The sequence below is a fragment of the Montipora foliosa genome, chromosome 14 (assembly GCF_036669935.1).
Source record: "Montipora foliosa isolate CH-2021 chromosome 14, ASM3666993v2, whole genome shotgun sequence".
NCBI lineage: Eukaryota > Metazoa > Cnidaria > Anthozoa > Scleractinia > Acroporidae > Montipora > Montipora foliosa.
Window position 1 is genome coordinate 5,212,240 of NC_090882.1, and position 15,562 is coordinate 5,227,801.

The window sequence follows — 15,562 nt, forward strand, 5'->3', positions numbered from 1 at the left end:
GAGGATGCATTTTTTGGATTTTATTTGCGTAAAAATGCACGATTTCTGCGTTAACGCGATCCCTGCAGTGTGCTTATTGCATATTATATTTATATCATGTTCATTCAATTAATTAACAATAAACCATTTGCTATCTTTCAGGCGAGAACTCAGATTGGGAAGAGAAAATGAATTCTCACATGTTTTTCACAGTCCATATTTATCAGTACCGAGTGGAGAAAAACTCGAGGAACGTTGGAGGAGGTATTGGTGTTCATCTTGATTTGTTAAGCGCTAACTCATTTTATGAAACACGGAAAGTTCATTGCGACTTTTGGGTTTCACAGTTGGGTTTCTTGGTGTTGGAGTGCTTCGCAATTACGTATTGAAAACAGAAAACCGAAATAAGTACTTTGGCCAATCAAAAACGCTAGAGACAATTAAAAGCCAATAGCAAATATTTGCAAAACAAATATTTGCAGCCGTTGCGAAGCCCGGGAAATCGCGTGCGAACAAATTACAATTGATTTTGCCTTTTTTTCCTGATTGGCTGAGATTTTGGCGCGAGATTTTTAAGCCAATTAAAATGGGATATCACTTTTGACCCTTGAATTAAATTGATTTTTTTCCTCAGTCCATGGAGGTCGCTCTCGGCTCCACTTGATCGATCTTGCCAGCTGCGAGGGATACACTGGGTCCAAGAAAGATGGCGGGGCGAGTAGCATGTCTCTGTCGGGACTCGGAAACGTCATCATCTCGCTCATAAATGGCGCCAAACACGTGCCACACAGGTGGGTACGGCTAATCAGCTTCAACATATTTTAGCCGGACGGATAGACAGATTCTAAAGGCGAGTAAAAGTTGATTAAAAACGAATAAAGTGAAATGAAACAGGTTTGAAGCCAGATAATGTGGATAATCAGGAACCCATGACCCGGAGCCTACAACTCTACTGTGTTCGTGTAACGGCGTTTTCACAGACCGATTTATTTTTAGATTGAATTTCCCACGCATGAGACTCCCACAGGAGCCCGATGACCAATTACAAGAAATTAAGCTGACGTCATAGGGCCACCGAACCGGAACTGCCTTTGTTTTTTGACCTAATTCGCGGGAAGGGCTAGTCTAAAAATAAACCTACTTGTGAAAACGCCGTTTCACAGACGCTGTATGGAAGTTGCACGCTCCAGATGCATGGGCTCCTGGGATAATACATTACCTTGCGAAAAGTATAATAATAATAATAATGATAATGATAATAATAATAATGATAATGATAATGATAATAATAATAATAATGATAATAATAATAATAATAATAATAATAACAATGATAATAATAATCACTATTCAAAGTTCCGAAAAAAAATTTTTTGGCTCTTTGTTTGATTTTGTCTCGAACAGAGCAAGTAAAATTACGCGCATGCTCCAAGAGTCTATCGGAAATACGTCATGCCGTACCACTATGATTGCGCATGCGTCACCCTCGCTTCCATTCTACACCGAAACACTGGCGACTGTCCAATTAGCAAGCAGGCTTCACCGATTACGAAAACGAAAGGGAAAGGTAAGATTGAAAATGTTAATTCTCCATACTAAATGACTTCTTTTTGCGTTAGCTTTTGTTGTGTAAATTCGATTTAGATTCTATAGTCATGATAAGTGCTCTTTTTCAAAAGAGTTGTTTTATTAGAATAGTCAGGCAGACTATGACGAGATTTTGAGAATATGATACGAATAAGTGCAATGTTAAGATTTGTTATTATACTATAGACCTTATTCATAAATGGCGGTCGCATTTATAATTCTTTTGCCCACGTGCAAATTAGCCTACCAAGCCTCATTTTAGAGCAAGAATTCTTTTCAATTCCCTGTACGGTATCGAGGCTTGGTAGGCTAATTTGCACTTCGACAAAAGAATTATAAATTGACCGCCATTTATGAATAAGGTCTATTCTTGGTTATTCTTGGTTTGCATCCACGTGATGAGACGATCATGTTGGTGCACAAAACAAAAGAAAATGGCCTCACAAGTTTTGCACAATAATAGAGTCAAAGTCCCAAAAGACATTTGACCGCATTGTTCTGTGCACCAACGTCATGGCTGCTGTGACGTCAGATGCAAACCACTTGACGTGAGACTGGCATGACAATTTGGATAGAATACGAACAAAACCCCATTGCAGAATCAAAAACAAATATCGGCAGAAAAATGAGAAGGTAAATGAGAGATATCTCTTTTTATTATATAGATATTGATGAAATACCAGGATTACTGCTTTTACTAAAAAATCATATCTTCACCACGCGCAGTGAACATATCATTCTTATCTTTCACGTGTGAGGATATAGGTGTTGTCATGGTGACCAACACGATTACCCAATAATACTTGCAGCTCGAGAAGATAAAATTCGTATCCCCAAAGCGGCCATCTAATATCCTCTGTATCCTACGTTTTCAGTTCATTGATATAAGGTACATTTCAGCCTTCGTTACGCATGCACTCTTCTCCTAGAAATTTAATTTATATTTTCATTAAGTCATCCGAGAGTAACAATCATCAGTCGCCTTTAGAATTTTCGGAGAATTGTCATAGTTAATTATGATGTTAGTTAATATTTGTGTTTTAATTCAGTATGTTATGCCTGCTAATTTATCTTGAAAAGATCCGCTATACGTAAGGTCATGCCCCTTTATTAAAGAAAATTGTAGATTTTTGTTCCTTTATTTTTATTAATTTTTCTTGAATTATCATGGTATGCTTTAGCTATCCGCCCATTGTTTGGCTACAACAATGAACCATGGTGCCGGTTTAATTGTTTAAATTTGTTTTCATAACTTTAATCTATTTCTTCTGCATGTTTTATATTCTTTTGATCTCACACACACACACCACCCCGACGTTATATAAATCGACTTCGCCCTTGACTTGTAGCGCTTGAGTCGTAAATCGCTGTCGCGCAGTTCTTAAACTCCACTTTGGACCAAGTTTCGACTTTTTGTCCCCAAAAACGAAAACGTGGTGAGTAATAACAGCTTGATCTTCTCAGTTAGAATTCTTCCGAATTCATGTGAATATTTAACGTAAACATTTCTGACAACGGCGTGGTGGTCTCATGCATTTCACATTTCTTCAAAGTGCGTTCAGATACGAGATTGCTGAGTTTATTTGCCAGGATGCAGATCATATCGAGCAAGAAACTTGTAAAAGGATGAACATTGTTGAAATGGGAATATTTTCTTCTTTGTGCCTTCAACTAATCATTTTTTACCAATACCTGATGTTCGCGCGCCTTGATCACCGGGGTTTAAGTCAAGCTTCGTTTTCATAACCAGTCCAAAATATCTTACTCTATGTTTTAAAATGTGTTGTATTTGAATCGTTGCACAGCAGTTTTTAACCACAGAAATAGTCATTGCTTGCGGTAAGCAATTACTTCTAGGCTAGCCTTAATAGAAAAGTTATTCTCTCTGCACGATACCATAGCTTTTAAGTAGGTACACGTTCATATTTTTAAAAGCAAGTTAAATGTTCTCGCATTGACAGTGTAACTTTGTTTTCGAATCTGTTTATCTCGCTGTTATTAAATGAAACTGTTAGATTAAATTTTTAATGATGTTACGATTTGTTCACATAACACAAAGGGAACTAAAAATTTAATCTAACGTGATTTTTCACCTGGGCTAGTTCTGTTCCGTCCACACAATCAAACTGCGAATATCTAATACAATATTATTTTGAATATATGGCAGTTTTGATAACGCAACAAGTTTGAAAGAAGCAGCTAAAACTATTCACATTTCTTCAAAAAACAGAGTTTAATGAAGAACAGGGAACCGAGCATATTTTTTACTTGTATCACAAAAGTCATCCATTCACAGATAACATATTTGATTGATGGCTGGTGGGAGAGCTGATTACCATATGAATTAAAATCGGCAGTTCGTTCTAAAGCTCTTTTTCACAAACATTTCGTTTTGTGAGATAGCTACAAATAACACAAATAATTATTTTATTTCACGATGAGTAGGGAGACGTTCAAGTTATTAAATTTTTTTTTTTTCCAAATTGCGTGCGAAACTTGGTACCCCGTGGTGTAAATTTAAAATGTTCACAATAAACAAAGTTCCAGCTTTTCCTAATGGAGAAGCAAAAATGATTTCATTTGTGGAACTCTAAATTTAAATAAACTAGGTACTTAAAAAACGCCAGCGCAAAGTCTAAATTTCTTTGAGTGATTTTTTAGGTATTGCATGTTGGAGATAGTCATTTTTGGACCTGCCCCTGGGGCGATAAGGTTACTTATCTCCCTGGGTGTACATGAGGTCCTTTGTTTTTCAGTTATCAAGTATCTTTTTCGTCATGCTGGGAAGAAGTTAAGTTCGGAAACATCGAATCCGCTATCGTTTGTTTCAGCTATCATTTTGTACGTGATAGTTTTTATTTGTGGAACAAAGATTTTGTTAGTGGTGGTTTGTATATAAGAAAAGCCCATGTGGAGCGGAAGAAAAAATATTTCATAAGCTCAAAGACAAATTCTTCTAATAGTTCTTTCAAAGGAGAAAATCACTTAGCCGTAAAATCTAAGATCGAGGTCAGACACTCCCGCCAATTCGATCACTGGCGGAAAGCCCTACGAGCCAATCAGAGCAGACGCAAGATTAAACAAGCACATCTAACGAGCCAATCAAAACGCAGCTGGCGCAAAGCGCGGGAAAGCCGTGTAAGCACAGTACTGTCTTATGATTGGTTTAAATAGTACCCAGGACACGTCGATTGCTTCAAAAGTCCAGGGAATTTTTTGGCCAGGGACCAACTGAGGCTTCAAAACGCAATATAATGACTTCTTGACTTCTTGTTGTCTATTTCAATTTGTTCATTGTGATTGAAATGCGATTAATTATGTCTACAGGAGGACCAATTTTTAAAAGAAAATATTAGTACTATACTCGAGTTATGTTACTAAATTGTCGTCTCTACTATTTTTTCAGGGTTCAAGTACAAGTTCGTCCGGCGGTGAAAGTTCCTGCGACGAAGCCCGAATCCGAAAGCCGAGACTTCGTACAGCCGAGCCTAGACTTCGGACCACAGCATTGAACGAAAAACTCCGCGAAGACTGTCCGATCGATGGGCTGGGGAGTTCCGACTACAACTCGAGCACTGGCGAAGAATCCTGCGACACTGTGATTTACGTCGGTCCCGACGGGGCCATCAGTGATAGGGAGCTCACAGATAACGAGGGCCCGCCAAAGAGGCTCCCTATTAAGAACTCAAGGGTGTCCAGTAGCACGAGGTCCCTTGTAAGAAAACTCGAGTCGATTGAAAACGAAGAGACGGATGATTTCGAAGACAACGGAGAGTTACAGCGTGAAGTTGAAGGAAGCGAGGATAAGGGAAACCTGGTGGAAGCGAAAGTGCAAAGAGATATATTGTCCGAGCGAGAGGAAGGCGAGGGTAGTGAATGCTTCACGGAAGATTCGTGTTACGAGACGGAAATCGAAGTTGCGTCGGAAAACCGAGGGACTAGTCGGAAACGACTCCTGGACAAAAAGAACAGTTCGTTAAGTAGTTTGGAAAGCTCACAGGAAGAGGCTAAAAGGACAAAGACTTCTCAGAGTGACAGTGGTGAAAGCTCTAAAGGAAGCGATCTTTATAGTTCTGCATCAACAGAAAACAATACACTCATTATTCCCTCCACCTTGGGTCTCAACCTTGACGTTGATGAAAGTATGAATTCTCGCCACAGCACCGTTGTGATTCCCGTGCAGTCGTTTCCTGGCGAGGATTCCAAGCTGCGCGCACGCGTAATGAGTCCGGAGACTTCTAGTGAGTCATCAGATGCGGAAAGTATTGTGATGGCCAAGGCGCCTTCTTTTTCGTTCTTAACTTGCGAAGCTGTGAATGATATCCAAACTGATTCTGCCTCAATGGAATCGCTTAACATGGAACAAAACATGCATCATTACGACCAGTCTCGTTACAATGGTAACGCAACTAGCTACAGTAATAGTTACGTAACTGACTCTAGAAGTTCTCTCAACTACAGGCCTGATTTGTGCGACAAATCACATCACTTCGAGAATCGAAAAAGTCACCTTGAGAGTAAAACCACAGCCGAACTTATCAAAAACTGTTTGCCACCATCTCCGACGTCAGATACGAATGAACTTTGTTATGTTGTGGAAGAAACCCGAGAAACGAGCTCCGAAGAACTGTCGTACGATGACAGCGAAATCGTTTGGGGAAAGGAGAACGCCGACCATGCGATCATCGCCGAAGCTTTTTCCGAAGAAGAGGAAGAGCAAGAAATGGATGCTGATGACTCGCAGAGGAATTTTACTGGAACTGAGACAGATGTTTTGTTTCCGGAACTCGAGGAGCGCTTTCAAGATGTCAGCGCATGCGTATCACCGGAATTGTCCACGGAGAAAGCCATTAATCAGAAATCGGGCAACCGTCAAAATTCCGACGATAGCGCCACGGACTCTGACACGGACATGACACGCAGCTACACGTTTGAAACGCCATTGAAAACGTTCTATCGTCTTGTACCGTCGCCTCAGTCTTCCTCAACCGAGGATGAACTCGAGGACATTCAGATGTCGAAATCTTTCCACAGCAGTAAAACGTTGTCCCCCATACCAGAGTTCCCGTCCGTTGAGTCTAACTTAAATCGAGCGTCGCTTGATGTCAAGAACCGTGCGAGCTGTAGTTACAGCATTGTCAGCGTCGAGATTGATGATGGAAATAAAACTGTTCTTGTTGAAGGAAACAAGGAAAGTATTCCCGTTGAAAACATGCAAGTTACAAGTAACAAGGGCGACCTGCGCTCGCTTCTTCAAAAATTTGTCGCCGAACAACTCAGAGAGTGCGAAGGAGAAAAATTTTCATCGTGGTACGGTCGGCCGGGGTCGCGGCATTTCGAGAATAGACGACCACGTTCGAAGCCGAATCGACGCATTGCTCCTTCGGCTTCGCGTGATTCGTCAACTAACGAAAAATTGTTACCGCCACTTGTGCCGCAAAAGCGCACTTACACAGAGACTGCAAGACTCGTCTCCAGTCCTAAACTGCGGTATAAAGGCGAGAGGGACTATGACAGTGACGTTGCGCCGTGCAACTACAAAACCCATGAAGGGGATGAATCCAGCGACAGTGCAAAAACGGAGCCGTGGTGTACGCCGCGCCGCGGCGTTGCACCGCAACGCTTCAGGTCCACGCCACGGCTTTCGTCGCTCTCGGTTGGTAACGTGGAAACAAGCGTTACGTTCCTTGGAAGTGAAGACGAAAACAATAATTTTCAAAAAGCAAACTGTTTTGAAAGACCTTGTATTATAGAGGACGACGAGGGATTAAATCATTCGTACAATTTTGGGCGCCCAGAAATGTCCACTTACGGGATCGACGAAAGCAAGGGTCATTATATTGAGACAGAAAACCCAGTAAATCGACGTGGACGCGCATCGTCGAGCTCGGTGTCTAGTGTTGTGAAATTAACGTATTGCGGATCAGAACTTACAGCTAACGAATACATCAAGAAATCCGATAAATCGTCGACGAACGACTTATCGTGTACAAGAGCGATGACAACTTTTCCTTCGCCTGCAATCTCCGTCTCTGTGGAAAGACCAATGATAGAGTACATTCCATTAACGCCTGAGACACCGTACGCTCCGCAAGAACAGTTCATCACACGCTTTCACGATCGTGGCACTCCTCCGCGAGTAATCTACCGATTGTCTGGCGAATTCTTCGCGACTATTCCTTCGGATGCTTTATCGGGTTCGCAAGTAACCGAAGATGCGGCCGCTTCCAAAGGAGGCGCCAACCGGCAGTACCGGTTGTCTGGGGAATTTGTGGCAACGTTTACAACGGCCAACGAAACCCAAAACGTCTCCACACTGGCTTTGACGTCATCGCGCACGGAAGATGGTAGCGCCAAAACAGAGAGTACTGAGGTGGTCTGGGTACAACACGAGCCCGTGCTATCAGCTGGAGATGTGACAGCGGATGAATTGTCTTGCTCTGAGACTCCAGTACCGACAAGGAATGGAAAATTTGGAAAATTCAAATTTTTTAGGTGAGTGGATGAGTTGATGTCCAACTGAAGAACTTCCCTATCTTACAGTGAGTTCGATCGAGGGCCAGTCATTGAGAGGGCTTTTAATTAAAATTGGCGTCCTAAATAGTGTTTCACTCCTGTTAAACGCTTTAACAGTTCGCCAAGAAAAATGAAAGTAAAGAAGATGATCAACTTAAAGTGTATATGACAGATTTTCTTTAGTAAGTCAATCGGAACATCATGGTTTTCTGAGATAAAACAACCAAAAAATTTCCAAACCGATTTTCATTCGCTGCCTTTCAGTCTTTTAAAAATCGGGGTTTTCAATTCCGGTGGGGTGTAAAACCGCGCTAGTAAGGAGACTGGGAATAGCAGGCCGGGACTTCAATACAGGGATGCAGGGAATTTTAGGGTTAGAAATTTTGTTCTTTTGTCTTTTGCATTATTGCAACCAAATACAACGCACCTCAGAAGCACTTTCAGCAACTTCTGAGTCTTGAAAAAAGGAAAATTCGGACCCTGGAAAATTTCGTTCTTGTATTGACGTCACAGTTCTGCTATCCCCAGTCTCCTACTAGTGCGTTTTTTTATACTCCGCCGGAAGTGAAAACTGGATTTTTAAAATGATAAAGGACAAGGAAGGAAAATCGGTATGGAATGTTTTTGGCTCTTTTTATCTCAGAAACACGTGAATGATTTTCGATTGAGTAAATAAGGAAAAATCTGTCACATACACTTTCAGCAAATGAAAGCAGGCCTGAAAAGATAAGATAAAACTAGTGTTCGCTTATTTTCCTTGTCCGTTTTTCTTTTTTTAGCCGGGACCGCGGTAGTTACAGCAGCGGTCATGCTAGTGACAGCAGCATCCCAGACTCCAGTGGTTTCCGCGGACGAAGTAGATCGCTAAAAAGAGCGAAGTCATGTGAGTACAATATATTATCCTCTTGAGTTTATTTCAGTTATTTGTACGGTTTGACCTAAGGAGAACATCGCTACCCGCCTGTTCACCGAAGTTGAGTCCTTTCGGCGAGCGTCATGGAATAGCTCGTGATGTACACAGGATGGCGTAATTGTCATCAACGCCGTCTGTCAACTCTGCGATCCTATGTGAGCAGACTTTCAGTCTGAACATGAATCGAAGGACTGTCTTCGGGTATTCCGGTTTTCTTTCCCCATCAAAATGGACTTTCAGCTTAATTGCATCTGGTTGTGGTGCTTTGCTTCGAGATTTTACAGGAACCATAAAGTGGTTCTCAGAGCTCCTTAGATCTGCTTTCGACCCGATCTCGTACAGCCGCACCCTTCGCAATTCAACGAGTTTCCTAAAACTAGAAGGAAGGGCCGTCAACGCGGCCAATTCCTCTTTTGGTTGTTTGTTTGTTTGTTTGTTTGTTTGTTTGTGTAATCTGGATCACCTTCCTCTAAAGCTTCACGTTTCTTTCCTCTTCCTTTATGTCTTCAGTATCTTCGCGATCTGACGCAGCCAGCAGCAGCGGCTATGAGAGCATGCGCAACGATGCAAGCCATGCCTCTAGTGATAGTTGCAGCGAGAAAGGATTTAGCCGGGGAAAACGAAAAGGTATGTACGTCGTTTGAAGAATCCATAGGTGGCCACCACATTCTCACTGGTAGACAAATTGTATAATGTTTTATGCCATATCTTAACGAGTCTTCAATGTTAACAGTCCCGTGGGTGAGTTCTTCTTTGTTTACTACACCCCCCCCCCACCCCCCACCCCTACCCCCAGGTAAATGAAATAGATAAATCATAAATCGAGATCACGACTATGGACTGGTTCCTCCTCACCAATTAGCTACTTTCATGTAACCCCACAAATTTTGCAGAAATTATTGTTTTTAAATGCACTTGGGAATAGTTGACAATAGTTTACGCAAAATTTGTGGGGAAAACAAAACCGTTCCTGTTAAGGAAACTACAATAGGGGACAATCTGCCTTGGGACAGTCCACAAATTCGTCACGGAAAAGACATTGTTTATGTAAATCGAGCTATAACAACCTATTTCACTTTAACTGAGGCGTGTTCACTGTTCACTTTCCCCAGTTTCCCCTCGTACAACGTCGTCGTCGACATCAACAACAAGGCCACAAAACAACAATGGTTGCCGTCATACTTGAGAGAAACACATTGTAACACGAGTGTTGACACTATTGCAGTGTCAACTCTCTGGTGTTTTGAATCCCCGGGAGAACAATGAACAATATAACTTGATTTAACACTAGTGTTAACTCCCTAATACGACGACAAGCAATGTCATTGGTTAAAAAAAGGAAAAATAATCGTGCAGCACGTGCTGCACGTGCTGCACGTATTTTAGCGCATATTTTCGCGGTGCTCTGCATGACGACAACGTGAAATCACGACAACGCGCGGCCAGTTTGGGAAGTACGGCGCAGAAAATTCAACATTTTTTATCGGGGATTCGGGGGCAGGAGGGGGAGTGACATAGATTGATGATCTACGTGTCGCGGAATGTACCAAGAATTTTGACCTCCATTGTTCACTACCCCCCCCCCCCCCCCCACCCTACCCCAGCCCTATAATTATAGCTACTTAAACTGGCCAGCGAGGATAGAGACGTGGTAAGGTGGTGATTATAACCCCCACTCTACTCTCCTATCGCTTTCCACAATATTTGAAGACAAACTGCATTTTGGCTCATCAAGGGACCATTTATTGCAGGGCTTTATGGGCGAAGCAGATCCTCGTCCCCAGGAAGTGGTTCCAGGATACGAAAATATTCGCCCAAGCGCTGGTTTTCGAGAAAGTCGTTGGAACCAGTTCAAATAACAGTTTACGAAGTTGATGACTTAGAGAGAGTTCAAAAAGCTATGGAATCCGATACGGACTTCAAGGTACAATTCGTCACCGTTCATTTAATGATGCAGCTCTCTGTAAAAGGAGCTTTGTTTAAGTGTCTTGTCGATTTAGCGCTGGAACACTAATTGGGAACACTGTAAAATGAAATTAACAATCAACGCAAATCAAGTCAAATGAGCCTAACGGTCACTATAATGTGTGATACATACATGAAATAACGAGGAGTGTCAAACGAGTGTCAAAAAACGAAACAAGTTGCTCTGTCCAATCACAACAAATGCAACGATCAAGCAATCCGCCATTCATATCGAATAGCAAACAAAGGCCGCCGGCGGCGAAGCGCTGATCCTGGAGATCAGTAGATATGTAAGCTGATAACCGAGATTTAGCAAACCAATCAGAACTTCAGAAAGGCATTGGAGGTTGAAAATCTAACGGTGTTTTATGTTTTTGTCTTTGAACAGTGGCAGGTCTCCGAGAACAGAAAGTCACGAATCGCATCTCTGCGTCAGAGACAACACGACCTAAAAGATGAGTTCACTGAAGCCAAACATAGACTCGTAGACGAAAACCAAAGATGGAGTTATGGATGTAAGTCCCCAGTTTGTTGTTGTCGTAATAGCCCACTTTCGATATATCAAAATTCAATCCTAAACAAATCCTTATATTTATTCACCATGCAGAGCCTCCAGATGATGCTTTTTGTCGAAAGTGTCTATTTTCAAAACGGCTACTCCTAGATTTTTGCGGGAACAAAGCGGAGCGGCATTGCATTCCGCGCACGCGCGATTTTGCATTTTTGGACCAATCAGAAGAGTTTCTGTCATTTGGCCTAATCTGATTGGTCATTATTTTGCGGGACCTGTATTCTAAATTTAGATAATACCGTTAACTGATGGGTCAAGGCCAATTGAGACGAGATCGACACTTCTGGATTATTGCTTCTGGTAATATTTAACAATTAGACCCGTAGCCCGCAAGGGCTCCGGGTCAATAGCCCGTGAGGAGAATCCGAATGGGCTGTTGACTCGTGGCCCTTGAGGGCGAAAGATCTAATTGTTTTAGTATCACCTAAGTAGTCGGACAGAAAATGAAATAATAAAGTTTAAGAAATATTTATTTAGGAATAAAACGCACGAAAGCGTCACGCTCTAGTAACATAGCTAATTAAAATGCAGGATTTGCATTAGTCCACCAGTTGGGTGATACAGAATATATATATTCCCATTAAAAAATCTCTTCTGTTTTTTTTTTCTTACTGATTTTTCTGAGTCATTTCCTTTTTGTGTGATGTCGTGATTGGTTGGTCCTGCCGGTATTATATTCTTAGCAATTAATGGGACAAACTGTATCTTCGTAATGATTATGTAAGAGTAAAATTTGTTGCATCAAGCAGAAATGGTACTTCCAGTGTATCGGCGTATTGCTTTTTGAACTCCCGCGCGATTCCTTGGGTCGACGTACTATTTACCAATAAAAAGATTATATTCTTTTTTTTTTTTTTTTTTTTCAGTAAAAGCTGAAAAAGAGCTTAGTGTTGAAGACCCAAGATTTATAAATGCTCTTGAGCAAGAAAACCGAAAACTGGAAGAGCGAATATCAGCCTGCAAGTCTAACATTATGATGGTGACGTCATTTGATGTCCTGACGACACAAGTATGAGTCACGTGACGACACAGACCCACCTTGATGAGAGCACATTTTGTTGAAGAAAACAATTCTTTTCTCTTCATTCATAAAGGGATTCTTCTCGAAATAACTTTAGATGTGTCAAACAATATTCGATCGTGAAATTTCAGACTTAAAAAACTGTTCTAACATTATCGGAAACTAAATATTTTTAGTCTATCCTCACGATAATTATATCCTGGAAAGCTTCAGTGCGATGTCCCCAAGATCATCCCTTATTCTAGCTAGGCAAATGTATATTTTGCAATTTGGACAAGAGATGTGTTTAAAGAATTTCTGTCTTACATCATGGGTATTTCTACCCTGGTGAATTTCCTCGACAAAGACGGTATCTCAATACGACAATATTTTTCTTTCTTAAGAAGTCTTGTAACATGAACTGAGATGTTTTGCAGTGTACATAGCAAAGTTTGACTTTAGGATAGCGTTTATCATATATTAGTTAGAGTTGAAGCAATTACAACGCATTGCCACACAGCGAAACAAAGTTTTGCACTTGGAATTTTCGTTGGCAATTTGGAAGGTCCCAGTCTGAAACACTGAAAAGTTAGTTAATGTTTAATTGAAAAAGCACATTTCTTCAAAACCTTCCAATTAATATAACTTCCAGAATTCTATAGCTACTGAGTGTGACATTCCTTATTGCATTGTATTTTCCAAACCTTGTTCGACTAAAAAGTTTTCTCTCAATCTTTCATGGTCTGCAAAAAATAGTTTTAGAATACAATTTTAAAAAAAGAAAAACATTTTGTGTTGTGTGTCTTTTTAAGAGCTTTTTGCCTTTTGTTGTTAACGGAGAAATGATGGATATTTCCTCACGGAGCTTTTAAAATTCAAAGAAGTAACACTCATCGACCAATTTGTAAGTTACGGCGCGTATAGGCCCGGTTAAATGGTTTTGACATTTGACCAACATTGAACGGATGCTGGGCAAATGTTGGACACAAAAACAAAGTTGTGCGGAGGCCGCTCAAACGGTTCCCGCAACATTGCGCTAACAACAGAACCAACACTTTCGCGAAATTTGATTGCGAGGAACTAAGAACTAGAAACCAGTCTCCCTTGTGCAGATAAACTACGCCATATTGACTTTTGCGGCCTGATGTGAGCATGCGTGTGTTCTACAACTGTTGAACAGAGTGTTCAAACGACTTCAGCACTATTCAACATTTTCGTGAACAAAGGAAAAGTTTGAAAAGCCGTTAAATGAAAGTTTAAACCGATTTAAACTTGATTCACCATGCTTTAATTGAACAAGCTTTCAACACTTCTTTGCGCTTTCAACAATGTGGACGAGCTGTTCAAACACACCAAACATTTGGTTCAACCAGGAGCCCATCTGGAGCGTGCAACTTCCATACAACGTCTTTGAAACGGCGTTTTCACAAGTAGGTTTATTTTTAGACTAGCCCTTCCCGCGAATTAGGTCAAAAAACAAAGGCAGTTCCGGTTCGGTGACCCTATGACGTCAGCTTAATTTCTTGTAATTGGTCATCGGGCTCCTGTGGGAGTCTCATTTGCGGGAAATTCAATCTAAAAATAACCTTACTTGTGAAAACGCCGTTGCACGAAAATAGGTAAGTTGCACGCTCCGGGTGAAGGGCTCCTGGTTCAACAAAGTGTTGAATGCATGTTGAAGCAAATATTGAAACCGTCTAAACATGCTTTATTACTTCCTTCCAGTTTTTGCACTCGGGCCATCAATTAATTTAAAAAAAAAAACAAGTGGCCGTAATTTACAATAAAGAAAGGGCAAACTACTTTTGTGAGATATTCTTGTATTTTTAGATCTTTGAATCACGCATCAAAAATCATCGTTTCAATTTGTGAAATATCTTGAGAATAATAATAAAATATACGTAACGGACGTTTCCAAAAGCACGGCAAACCAGTTAAATATTTTCCTTACTTTTATTGACATTGATTAACTTTTTATTCGATTTTGAGAACAATAATTATTATTATAATAAATAGAAAGCATTATAATTTGCTACTGAAATGAATTAGTGAGATCCGTTTGTTAAGTCTTTAATTAATGCCGCCTGCGCGTACATGGTTCAATATTAGGGCCGATTTACACGGTACGATTTTTGTCGCATGCGACAAGCTCACAACAGGCCTACGACAGGACTGACGAGTCACGATTGTCGCAGCGTTTTAAAAATGTTTTAAAATGCTACGACATTTTTTCTGACGTACACAACAATCGTAAATCATGTCGTGGCCCTGTCGTAAGCCGTTGTCGCATGCGACAAAACTCGTACCGTGTAAATCGGCCCTTAGGGACTTTAAGGAAATTAGCGGTGTTTGTTTCTTTCGGTGACCCACTTTGAATCGTGAGCTGACGCGAGCAGCTTTTGCGTGTGTGGCTTACGCGCGTGCGCTCAGCTGAAAACCATTTCGAGCCTCCTTAAACGCTTTGCTCCGCATATAACCACAGGTGCCCCAAGCTCTACGATTCGCGCGTGACGGAATCTAAACATCATATCAACGTCACCGTTAATTTGCATAATATCGAAATTACAAAGGTTTGTATGGGAAAAATGTATCGAATTGGGAGGAAAAGTTAGGAGTGATTTTTCAACAAAATGTTCTCACCTGAACTCCTTTGCAGTTCCTTTTGTGTCTTTTGTGGTTTCTAGGTCGATTTGAAGCGATTTCGTGGAGTTTCTGTTCCAACTGTTTCTCTCTCTATTATATCTTACCAAACGTAGGAGGCTTAGCGACCCGGCCTATGAGTCAGTGATGAGTCAAATTACTCACTCACCCGGTGGCCAACGGTCAGCTTGATCCCATGAACAATAGCACCCTAAAAAGGCCTATGTACGACAATGAGAAAGGAGACGGTAAGAAACCCCCATGAACAAGTTGACTGTTAGCCACCGGGTGAGTATGTAGTTTGACTCATCACTTACTCATAGGCCGGGTCGCTAAGCCAACTTGAAACAGTTGGGCACGAGGGATAAGAGTTAAGCCTAATTTGATGGAT

The 15,562-nt window shown here is 41.1% G+C and overlaps 1 protein-coding gene across 11 annotated transcripts in view; it reads left to right on the top strand.

The window, feature by feature from the left end:
- LOC137985019 (kinesin-like protein KIF26B) overlaps positions 1-13,317 on the top strand; it is a 70,785-nt gene extending 57,468 nt beyond the window's left edge. For all 11 annotated transcript variants that reach the window (XM_068832415.1, XM_068832416.1, XM_068832417.1 and 8 more), the window contains 9 exons: positions 142-243; positions 614-770; positions 1,384-1,546; positions 4,973-8,061; positions 8,862-8,965; positions 9,506-9,622; positions 10,747-10,919; positions 11,349-11,475; positions 12,398-13,317. In XM_068832415.1, coding sequence (XP_068688516.1) covers positions 142-243; positions 614-770; positions 1,384-1,546; positions 4,973-8,061; positions 8,862-8,965; positions 9,506-9,622; positions 10,747-10,919; positions 11,349-11,475; positions 12,398-12,546 — 4,181 coding nt within the window. In that variant the 3' untranslated portion in view covers positions 12,547-13,317. The remainder of the gene's footprint in view (positions 1-141; positions 244-613; positions 771-1,383; positions 1,547-4,972; positions 8,062-8,861; positions 8,966-9,505; positions 9,623-10,746; positions 10,920-11,348; positions 11,476-12,397) is intronic.
- Positions 13,318-15,562: the final 2,245 nt, after the last annotated feature.